At 48.4% G+C, this 13,037-nt stretch overlaps 1 protein-coding gene across 4 annotated transcripts in view; it reads left to right on the plus strand.

Annotated features, from left to right (window-relative positions):
* Window positions 1-8,668: 8,668 nt before the first annotated feature.
* Window positions 8,669-13,037, plus strand: part of ESYT2 (extended synaptotagmin 2) — an 83,217-nt gene continuing 78,848 nt past the window's right edge. For 2 of the 4 annotated variants that reach the window (XM_086685124.1, XM_086685132.1), the window contains exon 1: window positions 8,669-9,093. In XM_086685124.1, the coding sequence (XP_086541250.1) occupies window positions 8,782-9,093 (312 nt within the window). In that variant the 5' untranslated portion in view covers window positions 8,669-8,781. The remainder of the gene's footprint in view (window positions 9,094-13,037) is intronic. The other 2 variants (XM_086685137.1, XM_086685146.1) reach the window with 2 other exon arrangements.

A 13,037-nucleotide genomic window follows, 5' to 3' on the forward strand; every position in this document is an offset into this window, starting at 1 on the left:
GCCCCACATTGGGCTCTGTGCTGACAGCTCAGAGCCTGGAGCCTGGTTTGGATTGTGTGTCTCCCCCCCCTCTCTGCCCCTCCCCTGCTCGTGCTCTGTCTCTGTCTCTCAGAAATAATAAATAAAACATTTTTTAAAAAAGAAAGAAAAGATTCCACTCATGTTTTCATGCACACCACGCTCTCAAATCATGCGTTAAGAAGTACCTCAGTGAGCATGTTATTAATAGTCTGTGCTTGTGATATCATGCTTTCCCGTAAATACAAAATTTGTTTAGCAGATGTCGTATTATTGAACCACATACTGTTAGGAACCAGCTTACAGTTTTATGGGTCTATCTACTTTGTCCCAGCCATTTACCAGGCTTTTTGCCTTAGAGACATTTATAACAGATCCCAAAAGCCTTTTCTATTTAATTGCACTCTGGTCTGGGCATATCACTACTACCTTTTTCATTTTCACTCATTAGCACTTAGGAAGAACATAACACAAAAGGAAGGTGGGAAAGGCAGTCTCAGTGGTACCAATGATCTATTTAGGAATTGCTCTGAGTGAGGCACCAAACTAAAACTTTCCATTTCACCATTCACTTAATTCTCGTGGCATCCCCGTGAGGTAGGCATGTTACCGTTTGTCCGATGAGGAGACTGAAGGCCACAAAGGTTAACTGACTTGACTGAATTCACAAAGCCAGGCTGGTGGATAGTCAGATGCCAAAGTCCATTCTCTTAACCACTGTGTCACTCTTTGTAAGCCAAGAACACAGCTGATTCTGGAACAGCTTCAGATTCTGTTGAACATCAGGATAAAGTCACAGCCACAGCATTAGACAAAGTCGTGCACACCGCACGACCAACCTGGATGTGGCCCTTAAGCCCTTCTCCGTCACCCCCAGGTGAAACCAGACTCACGATAATCCTGTGTGGACCCTGCCCCTTATTTCCCCGCAGCTCCCTTTGCAGCTCACTCCCTGCTTCCATCTCCACCTTGGCTCTCTTTCCGGACTACACTCCTTCATCAGCAAACAGAATGACCGAGAGCTCCCCAGATGCACCATATTCACAGGCTTGGCAAATGTTGTCTCCTCTCTCACACTCTCCCCACCGCATTTGCCGAATAAGGGGCTATAGCGGGAGCGAAAACAGTCTTTCTCTCCTCCGACTTCCTAAAATAATCATTTTCTACGTAACTCATTGGACGAGCAGTTACCTTTCATATAATCTTTCTTTTATTGTGTTCATTCAATAGATGCCTTCCTAAGTTCACTTGATGACTTGGGAAGTGACAGAGGGCTAGGGATAGAAAGCTACATAAACACTCTCTGGACCTCTAGGAGCTGGTGATTGGTGACTGCTAGGACAAACAAACAGCTGTTAGATAATACAAACCCATGAGACCTACTGCTAAAAGGCAGTGAGCGAGGAGCTGACAGCTGGCTGTCTGGAAGAAAGGACTGAGGTTGGGAAGGGCACAACTTCCCAGGAAGAGAGGCTGGGAAAGAACATCTTGAGGGGAACACAAATATGGGGACAAGCACAAAGAGAAGAAGGCTTTGGAGGCTTCTGGGAAATACAGAAATGGTACCTGTGACAGTGCTGTCCAGTAGAAATAGAATGTGAGCCACATAAAACATTATCCAGCAAAAGAAAGAGGTGAAATCAAAGTTAATAATGTATTTAACGCAATACATACAAAATGCTATCATTTTATCATATGTATTTAAATGTTATTTTACATTTTTCTTACACTGTCTTCAAAACCCAGTGTATATTTTACACTTACAGCACACGTCCGTTCAGACTAGCCACATTTCACGTGCTCAAAGCCCCATGTGGCGAGCGGCCTCGGTGTGGAGCGGACCAGGTCTCTAGCAAAGGTATGTGTGGGGGTGGCAGGGGGCATGGGGTGGCGTGAGATGGTCAGAGAGGAGGTTGGAAAGGGAACATGGCCAGGTGGTGAGGGGCCTTGAATGGCATGACGTGAAGATTTAAAGCATTGTTGGGCAATGGTAAGTCATTAAAATTGGGACCAGAATGCTGAAGGAAAGGTGGGCTGGAGATGAGTGGAAGCCAGGGGTGGGCTTTGTGGGGCTCTGCATACTGTGAAGCCCCATTGCACAAAGCTGCTTTTCTGCCCCTTTCCCCAGCCAGATTTGCCTCAATCCCCCTGGAGCCTTCACTGCAGCAACCCTGCACAGATCCTCCCCTGCTCACACTCGGTCCAAATGGTTTGTTACAGTTCTACTGCATCCACTTTTCTAGAATTTGAACACGTGTCCATCTCCCTCACTAGACTGTAAACCAACTTGTAATTCCAGGTTATGATACAAACAAAACATTTCTTCAGTTATAAGCAACTTTGTTACAGAAGTCAAGAACTTTCCTGTCCCAAACTCATTGGTTTTCCAGGTCAGCTAAATTTCGTGTCACTGTAACGTCTGTGTATGTGGGTATGATACAAAACCTACCTGCGAGTCAATTTATGTGCTAATGTGCTAGTGAGAAGTCTGATCAGCCTCTCACTGGCTGTGTGAACCTGGGCAGTTTATTTTACTACCTATGCCTCAGTTAGCTCTTCAGTAAAATGGGTATTATAAGGTGCCTAATTCCGTAGAGCAGTCGTGAGGATCACATGAGCAATTGTGCCAAGTACCCAGAACATCGCCTGTGGCAAACTAAGCCCACAGTGTTAATTATTAACAAGTTTATTATTGTTATATGTTAGCACCTAAATTATAAGCATTTAGGGCAGATGGAAATAGGTGGGATACCAAAATTAGAACCTCCTTTCATAAATCTATAAATTATCTGCTACGGTATGAAGCCATAATTGGAGCACTTGCATCAATGAAGAGATTGCGGTAGGCAGAACTCTGGTCTCAGATTCCAGTCCCTGGCATCCATGCTCTTGTTTAACTCTCTCTCTTCCTGAGTGTGAGCAGAACCTGTAAATGTGATGGGATCTACTCCTATGGTCAGGTTACTGATCGGTTGACTAATTGGTCAAAAGGGAGGTGTTCGTGAGTGGGCCTGACTTCCAAAGAAGGTGATACATCTGAGAAACACCCCTACTGTCCTGGAAGAAGAAGCAAACTACCACACTAGGAGGGGTCGAAGGAGGGGCAAGTGGGAGACACAGAAGGTGACTCCTGGCTGCCAGCTGGCAGAAATCAGGGACTTGAGCCCTACAGCTGCAATGAACTGAAATCTGCCAACACCCTGAATGAACTTGGGAGGGGTCTCAGCTGAAGGTCTCCAGAGGAGGCCACAGCTCAGCCAACACTTGGTTTCACCTCATGAGACCTGAGCGGAGGACCCAGTGAGGCCACGCAAATATCATCTTCAATAGCGACAGAAACCGACATGGGGCTTGTGACTTGATAGATGGCTTCAGTTGCGGGTTCTAATGTGTACCACCTCATTTGGACTTCCCCCAAGAATATCAGGGCTCCCCGTCACATGCACAGAGCTGCCTCCAGGCTCCTAAGGGCTGAGCGGTATACAGCAGAAAAGCGTAATCATGAGCATAAGGTACAGACAGGATTAACACGAGGAGGGAAACATCACAAAATTTTTCCCAGAGGTGGAGATATACAAATTGTTTTTTGAAAGATGAACCGGAGTTTTGCATATGGACAGAGAGAGAAGGGTAGTCCGGACTCAGAGAACAGCAGGTATACAGGCACAGACAGGTGACAGCAGGGTATGGCAGGGATGAGCAGCAGTGCAGACCTTAGGTCGGGAGGCGAGGCAAGAAGGAGGGTCAAGTGTGGCAAGCTCTGTTGTCATGAATAGGAGCAAAGGAAACCAAGCGCAGAAGAGATTCAATCAAATCCGCATTTTGAATTGGCCATTTGATCAAAACACGACTTTAAAAAATGACTTTCAAATTAATTTCAAACTTAGAGAAAATATGCAAGTACACAGCACTCCATTCGTCGCCCAGATTCCCACCACGAACCACCCAGCACGTGCTCCACTTGTCTGTCACCCAGCAGTTATTTACCTGTCTACACACACACTTACCTGTGATCATTAGACTTGTCCTGAATTCTTTGACAAAGAACTTCGGGTATGATTACTCATCACTCCGAAACACTCCAGTGTTTGTGTCCCCAAAACAGGGACAGCCTCCGCTCCACAACCCTCCCTCCAGTCAGTAGGTCAACATGGATACAACTCTACTGTCCAAATGACAGACCCCTTTGTTCCACAGATTGTCCCCAAAGCCCAGATCCCACACAGGAACACACGTTGCATGTGGTTGTTGTGGCTCTCCAGTCTCTTGCAATCTGGAATAATTAATTCCTCAGTAAGAACATGGGGACCCTACATGGCATCTGTCCCCCGAGTCCCTATACTCGGGTCAAGCTTTCTCAAGCTCTCTGGCAAAATGTCCCAGAAATGCTGCTGTGCTCCTCTTTCCCTTAAACTGGTAAGTATCTTGTAGAAAGTATTCTAGCATTATTCCTTATCAAACCTCACCTACCGTCCTTAGCCTCCGTTGATAACTCACTCTTATGCTACAATGACTAAGTGGGGATTTTCCATTTCTTTGACTCCAGTGGCTTATTTTTTTGTGCATTCATCACTCGCTCATTCATCTACATCAGTGTGGGCTCATGGGTTCCTATTTTACTCCCTGGCTTGTAATCTGCCAATGTCATCCTTGATTCTGCTGCTCAGATAGTCCCAGACTTAATCAGCAAGAGCCCTTCAAGTTGCCTCCCATGTCCTTTGACATTATGTGATTCTTTGAGCATTTTCTTACCTTCTGGCACAACAAAATATTCCAGGCTTATCTTGTATTTTCACTGCTCCAGCCCTGAAGTCAACTATTTCTCCAGAGATCTCTGGTTCCTTTTATTGGAGAATAGTATTTAGAAGCCAAGACGTGGGAGTTATTTGTGCTTATTGGTACTGGGGTACCATTGCTTCTGGACACTCTCAGCAGACAGAAATAGAAGATATACTTTTTTTAATTTTTAATGTTTATTTATTTTTAAGAGAGAAAGAGGGAGAGAGCTCAAGCAGGGGAGGGGAGAGAGAGAGGGAGATGCAGAATCCGAAGCAGGCTCCAGGCTCTGAGCTGTCAGCACACAGCCCGACGCGGGGCTCAAACCCATGAACTGTGAGATCATGACCTGAGCCGAAGTCAGACACTTAACCAACTGAGCCACCCAGGCGCCCCAAAATAGAAAATATTTTTAGGCCTCTTTATACATATGTATCAAAACACATGAGTTCATACCTCCTCCGAGTCCAATCCATCACATCAAGGTTCTTTCTGGCCTCTCCGTTTCCATGCTTGTAAGATCTTCTCCAACAGCAAGAAAGCTGACTTTCATTACCGTCAATGTATGCATCTATTTGCTAATATAACCAGGCTGAAGAATCTACTTGCCACTGCCTCCTCCGTGGTGGGGAGAGTAAGTCTCTGTGGAAATTTTAAAGAGGGCAGGATTAAAGGGCTACCGGTCTATAATCATCTGGGTAAGCAAGAAAGGACCAAGCCCTTTCCGATTCTTCTGGTTGCATGACACAGAAATGTACTCAGGTGGCTCGAGTAGTAAAGAATGTGTGGCTGTGTCACCAAAGGAGCATCTCTGAGACAGGAATAGGAGTCTTGGTGAGTGTGGGCAAAAAGAGTCCCGGTTAGCTGTATGAAAGGAAGAGAGGCAAAACGTGCTCCCATCCTCTACAGTGAAACTTCTGCAGAGGTGATAGGGAAGGAGCGAGGACAGGAAGAGGTAGAACAGGTGGACAGGATAGTTGATAAGGCCCAGACCTAGGTGAGAGGGGATGTGAGACAAAGCAGAACGGATTGAACTTAAACAGGAGGCAGCACTTTTCTCTGAAACTGGAAAAGTTGAGGGCAGAGACTGGAACTTTACCATTTTTTACCAAATCAGTCACAATGAGGTTCTTCTTTCCTCTGAGAAAGCAGTGCCTTTCATTGGAGGAGTATCAGCACAGAAGGTAAGGAAGCGGGTAACATGAAGAGATCCCAGGAAGCTGAGGGGGTTAAAGATACTAGCAAAAACCTAAGAACCGAGCTGGGTCTGTTATTAGCTTCCATACAGAATGAGATGCGCTCTGCCTTGCTGGTGTGGAAGTGGCCGGAAGTTCAATGGGGTCATGAAGGAAGGCAGCTGAGGCTGGGAGGTTGATTGGTGTGCAGCCTGGACACTTTCTCTTCAGTGCATTTTACATCCCTAAGCTGCTCAGGTCAAATAATCTATTGCGAATGTCCACTCAATTCTTTATGGTCCTACAGCTTTTTAGAGGGAAGACCATAGGACAGAAAAGCTCAGCCCCTTACTATGTTAACGATGTAATTACCTGTCATAAGCTTATAACAGTCTTGAGGGAGAGGTGGCATTAGAACATTTAGCTGTTGCAGAGGAAAAGGTTTGAGACTTGTTACTTTGTATATTTACAACAATGTATTTTGGTGAAGGGCAAGAAACGGAAAACCACTTTGTCCCTTGCTTGATTTAGTGCCCTTGCCCAAAGCTGACTGTTCCAGACCCTAGAGCAATGTTTCTGAAATGAGATATATTTACGTATCTCCATGGCCACACACACACACACACACACACACACACACACACACACACACGTAATTCCATTTGGACCTGAAGATAAGGGGCGAAGAGACGTGTTGTTTATTCATTCAGTACCTGCTCTTCCAGGCACTGTGCTAGCCTGGAAATATAATGATAAACTTAATAAATATGGTCGTTGCCCTCATGGAACTGAAAGTTGAATTGTTAATGAGACTGCGGCAAAGCCATGAATGCGTGCAAATGCTTCCCCCCACTCAAAAAGCTCCAGTTGGCAGCAAATCTTTGATTTGGGGTGTCTAACGGAGCTGTGGTGGCAGTTTAGCCTTCGGTTGGCAGTCCTCTTTGCCTTTATGGCTTTTACTCTCTTATCTGCACCACAAAGCGGTCTGTCAAGGTTTTTGTCCTGAAGACACCACGGTTTGACCCTGCAGCGACAGAGTTATCAAGTTATTATTCCAGAACCCTTGCCATATGGCAGGGAAGAACTTGTCACATGAGGTACACATTGAATCAAAAGCTTAAAAACATGTAGGTGTGCTCTATTTCTCATCAGTGAAGTCCCTGCCCTTCCTGAAAATGATCAAGGTCACCAGTCACAAAGATTTGAAGAGGAAGAGGGAAAAAACTAGTTTTGTTGTTATAAATGGAATTAAAATTTCCTTGGAACTCCATATGCTCAAAAACGCTTAACTAGGAATTACCCTGATTGAGTTTACTGGAAAATAAAGTAACCAAGGGCTGTGGTTTCTCCTCAGCAATGGCAAGTGGGGTCTAAACTAGTACTTTAAGCAGGGAGTCTGGGGGCGCCTGGGTGGCTCAGTTGGTTAAGCGTCCCACTCTTGGACTCAGGTCATGATCCCAGGGTCGTGGGATTGGGCCCCGACCCGCTTTGCGCTGACCATGGAGCTTGCTTAAGATTTTTCTCCCTCTCCCTCTGCTCCTCTCCCCCTGTCACGCGCTCCCTCTCTCTGTAAATAAGCAGGGAGTGAGCAGGAGGTCAACATTTTTTCAAGGAAACTACAAAGCATTCTACTTAGGAGCCCAGGCGCTAGGGGGCAGAGGGGTGGGGCTCAGTCCGTCAGGAACAGGCTCCGGGTTTCCGCTCCGGTAGTGATCTCAAGGTTTGAGAGCTGGAGCCCCGGGGCGGGCTCTGCGCTGACAGTGTGCAGCCAGCTTGCGATTCTCTCCCTGCCTCTCTGCCCTTCCTCTGCTCCCGTGCGCTCTCTCAAAGTAAATCACTAAACTTCAAAAAAATAAAAGGGGGTGCAGGTGCTTGGATTCACCTCGGGCACATATTCAAGCCAAAACTCTTCATTTTACATACACAAAAACCAGACCTCCCCTGTTGCATTTTTCACAGCTCTAGAACAGCTGGGAGATTTCCAGAGAAGCATCCTCACGCTGTGGCGTTACCGGCACGACCAGAACGGCAACGATCAGAAGTGCGCTTCGCTTTTTTTAACATCTTACAAGTGTATTAAACAGGAACTTCCGGAAAGTGGGCAAGTGTAAGACACACGCTGGAACGTGCACTTCTCGTTCCACAAAAGCCTTCCAGAGAATGCCCCCAAGGTCACGCGGCCACTGGGCGCCCGGCCGGGCCACAGCCTCCCCGCGCGGTCACGCACCTACCCGCCCTTGCGGAAGCGTAAGCAGGTAGGTGCAGCTCACGCAGCGTAGGTACGCGCCCTAGATGCAGGACCGCGCCCTGCCGCCACAGCGGCACCCCACCCACCCACGTGACGACGCACCCCGCCGTCTCAGCGGCGCCCCGTACGCCCAGTGTGTTTTCCGTGCCAGCCCCACCCACTCCCGCCTCCTACGGCGCCCGCCCGCCCCCGCGATGAGGTAGCAGCCCGGCCCCGCCCACCCACCGTGAGTCCGTGGCTCGGGTCCAGGGCCTCGCCCGGCCGCCGCGGTGGCGCCCAACTCGCGCGGTGACGCCCACCTCGCGCGGTGACGTTCACGTTGACCCCGCCCACTCCAGCCTCAGGGCTTGCCCGCATGATGACGTCACCCATCAGCCCCCGCCCACCCCGCGTGGTGACCCAGGGCCGCGGCCGGCCGCCTCCCCGCCCAACTTGCGTGCTTGCGTCGTACGCCGCCCGCGGGCGGAAGCGCGGGCGGGCGGTAGCGGCGGCGCGGCCCCCTCAGAGGGGCGCTGGTGCGCGGGCTGAGGCGCCGCGGCGGGGTAGGGACGCGAGCGCTGCGCGATGAGCGGCGCCGGGGACCGCGGCCCCGAGGCGGGCGCTGCCCGGGCCGAGTCCCCGGGCGCGGCGCTGAGCGTGGACGTAGCGGGGCTGCTGGCGCAGCTGGCGCGCAGCTTCGCGCTGCTGCTGCCGGTGTACGCGCTGGGCTACCTGGGCCTGAGCTTCAGCTGGGTGCTGCTGGCGCTCGGGCTGCTCGTGTGGTGCCGGAGGAGCCGCGGCCTCAAGGCGACCCGCCTGTGCCGCGCGCTGGCGCTGCTGGAGGACGAGGAGCGCGCCGTGCGCCTGGGGGTGCGCGCCTGCGACCTGCCGGCCTGGGTGAGTGCCGGCTCCCCGCCCGGGCCGGGGTCGGGTGCCCGCCGGGACCCCGGCTCCGCACCGCCCGGGGCCACTGGTCCGCCCCGCCGTCGGTTTCCGCGGGCTCCGAGCCTGACCGCCGCCCGGCTCCCCGCCCCCCGGTACCTGTCAGGCGTCCTCGCCACTGTCGCCGCACCCGCCCGGCCGCGTCCCTCCCCAGCCCCGTGTCCCGGTCCGCGCCCCCAGTCCCGCGCGGAGCTGCACGGGCGAAGTGCGTGGCGTGCTTTCCTGAGGTGGCTGCGCCGCGGGAGCCGGGCCCAAACCTCGGCGAGCTCTGGAATGTGCGCTCTGGGCGGCGGCGCCGCGGCCTGGAGCCCGGCGGCTCTCCCGTGCTCCTGGAGAAGTTGGTTTTTCCTGCTCCGGGGAGAGTGTCATTTCTTGATCGTTCCTGGCCCAGGGGAGCTTGAAGGCCCTCCGGAAGATCTGCTGTTGTTGAGATAACTGAAAGTGTGTTTCGTTTTTTTCTCAACGTCAGACTCGCGTAGGGTGAACTGGATTCCGAAGTGAATTTGGGAGGGGGGGTGGGGAACTTTAGTGCTAAGAGCAGGAGTCATGATATTGATTATCTTATTTTTACGTCCGGCACTTGTCCGCATAATTTATTTCTGCGGCAAGGGAGCTAGTGCAGTGGGTGTCCTCTTCTCGTCACGCCCTGATCCTGTGTCACCCGCGAGTTGCTGTCACAGTCCTGACGGCAGGAAACGGTGCTTGTTTTTAAAGGACGTTCGCGTGAGGCTCGGTGTAAACTGGGCGTGAATATGGCCCGCCGGTGAAATTCAGAAGGGTCACTTTGCTTCAGAGGAGAAAAGGGCTTGGAGAATGAGCGCTGTTTCCAGTCATAAGACACGTGGGGAGTCAGGCATGCAGTGTGTGACCCAGGCCGCCCGGAGCCCGACGGACACTGCCTGGGGATGCCAAACCGAGAACCCCCTAGTCGGGGACCTTTGGGATTGAACGTTCTGTCAATGCTCGGCGACTGTGTGGTCCGATCGTATGTTGGAGAAGCAGAATCACTGCGTTTAGTTGAAGCGAGCGGGGAGGGCGAGGGAGGTGTGGCAGAGAAGTCAGTGACCGGGCCTGGAAAGCACTTTGGAAATGCAGGGCTTGTAAGTGGCATCTGTGTGGATGTTACAGCAAGCTAGAGGAGGTCGCAAAGGAGCTGAAACAGAGTAGAGACGGTACCGAGAGGCGGCATGATCCGGGCTGAAATGAACAGGAATGGCTAATATCAAATTTGCCTGTAAAAATCCTTGTGAAATGCACACTAGTTTCACGTAGCAAATGAAAAAATACCATGTTGAAGGACAGGACAAATTCCTTTTTTTTTTTTTTTTTAAAACAGAATAAAAGGGTGATTAGCCAGAGATTCTTTTCTTGGGTTTTTCCTTTGTGACTCCAACTGATGAAGCACGATGTTCATCTCATAGAATTTACGTTTTCTCCATAGCTTTTCACTTGTTTATTCCAAATTTGTATTTGTGCACCTCCCCCCCCCGCCCCCCCCCCCCCCCGCCACTTAAACATGCCTGCGCTGCTTAGAAAATTTCTGGATTAACGTAAAATTTCACGGTGATCATATCCAAGAAAAGCATAGGAGTCTGGGGTTTGAGAGAGATTTTAATACAATAAATTGTAACACCCCTCCGTTATTGTAATAAAACCAGTGAATCTCACTGTCCGGAAGTGTGCCTGCTTTTCTGCTACAGCTAGGGAGCAGATCAACAAGAAACTTTGTCTAAGGAAAGTCACGATATCTGTATTAGTAATACTTTTACTGTACATACTCTGGTTCTTGGGCTTCTGAACTTTGGAGCGGTATCTTGCTTTGAATAGGACTTATCTGTACGTGTTTTCATGGTGTGTCATTGACAACTATGATTCATAGCCGGGTGGAATCCTAGGAAAACATGAACTAATGTGGTACTCACTTCCTAACCTCACTTGTGGATACATTCACCGACCATTTTTATCTGTAAAGTAACAATTTATACTGGATATGGAAAATGAGATATGACTACTTTGAGTAAAAAAGAAAAAATATATACCGTTTGTAATTAAGGATATGCAAAATGGCTCTCAGTTAACATGTGATAATCCTGTAAGACTTTGGTCCTACAGCTTTTTATATAAGCCATGTTGTTATTCACTCTTTTTTCCCATAAAAAGGGAAAAGTTTGAGTTGATGGATCAAAGACTGGCCTTGTGTCATGGTGGTGTGTGTCTACCCTGTGTTAGTTGGGTCCTGTAAAATGAGACCACAGGTAAAGAATATTCTTGAAGAGATTTTATAGAGTTGAATAAAGACAGTTTTCCACTGCTATTTGTATTTATTTGAAATAGTAGAACTTGGTAGGGTGAAGTCTGCCCCTTTCCTGCTTTTACAAGTAAGCTGCCAGTACATGCTGATTGTATGGCTGCAAATAGAAACCCTGGGGGGCTCAGTCATCTCAGCGTCCAACTTCTGCTCAGGTCATGATCTCACAGTTCCTGAGTTCAAGCCCCACATTGGGCGGACTGATGTCAGTGCAGAGCCTAGAGCCTTCTTTGGATTCTGTGTGTCCCACTCTCTCTGCTCCTGGCCCATTCTCATTTTGTTGTGTGTCTGTGTGTGTGTGAAAAGTAAATAAGCATTAAAAAAAAAGAGAGACCCAAATCTATCATATACAGTACTACTTAACTCTTTTGACACTTGGTCTTTTATTACTTTCATACTTTGGTACTTGAGATTTAAAGCACTGGGCTTCCTTGTTAGGCTTTTTGGGGGAGAGCTGTCGTGTCAGCTTCCCATAGTTCTGGGAAGTCCAGAGTTGATCTCTAGCCAGAGCTGAATACATACAGGCCAAGGATCAAATGAACAAGAGAAAAGAAGACACTTTGGTCTCATGTGAAGGAACGGCAAGTATTTGTTTTTATTCTCAGTGTTAATCCTTGACTTTAATAAAATTTGGTGAAGATTTGTAACAAAATAGTCCATGTAGCTAATTCAGGAACAACAGTTGAGCTATTTTAAACTGTGGTTGCAACTTTAGCACTTAGATCCTAGAGTGATGATGTGCTTTGAAAAGATGTTAGAGCCCTCCTGATGGCTGTGATGGGGATGCGATGCTGCTTTGGGTTTTTTTTTGTTTTTTTTTTTTTTTTAATTTTTTTTTCAACGTTTATTTATTTTTGGGACAGAGAGAGACAGAGCATGAACGGGGGAGGGGCAGAGAGAGAGGGAGACACAGAATCGGAAACAGGCTCCAGGCTCTGAGCCATCAGCCCAGAGCCTGACGCGGGGCTCGAACTCACAGACCGCGAGATCGTGACCTGACTGAAGTCGGACGTTTAACCGACTGCGCCACCCAGGCGCCCCTGGGTTTTTTAATTTATACTGGCACTGCTGTTCACAGAGGAGGACTGTGCACACTGCTTTGCTCTGAGTATGTGGGCTAAATGCTTCATCAAGTGGGAACAGAATGCCCCAAGTGTGGCACACATAAAGCAATAATATCTCTTTAGTTGAAACTGAATAATGGATTTAAATTTAAGGTATATGCATTCATCAACTTGTATGCTCTGGTTTTAATAATACTTCTGTTTTAGACTAATATTAGTTTCACTTTACATTGTGAAACTACATTTACATTTACATTTATTCCTAGGACTGAACTAGGAATAAATATAGGAATTAGAAATATATGGAGTATATTAACATTGTGTTAAGTATGTTTATAAAATACAGATCTCCTGCAAAGAACCAGTTTTGAAAAACTATAGTGTTCTTGTTAGGCCTAGTGAACCTGTCTTTTCTGGAGGTTTTCATGATCTCTACATTGGTCACAACATTTAACTTTGAATAATATCACAGACATTGTGAATATGCTAAAAACCATTGAATTGTACACTTTGAATATTTTTATTTT

This window comes from Puma concolor, chromosome A2, assembly GCF_028749965.1.
Source record: "Puma concolor isolate L17-30 chromosome A2, mPumCon1.1.hap2, whole genome shotgun sequence".
Classification (NCBI taxonomy): Eukaryota; Metazoa; Chordata; class Mammalia; order Carnivora; family Felidae; genus Puma; species Puma concolor.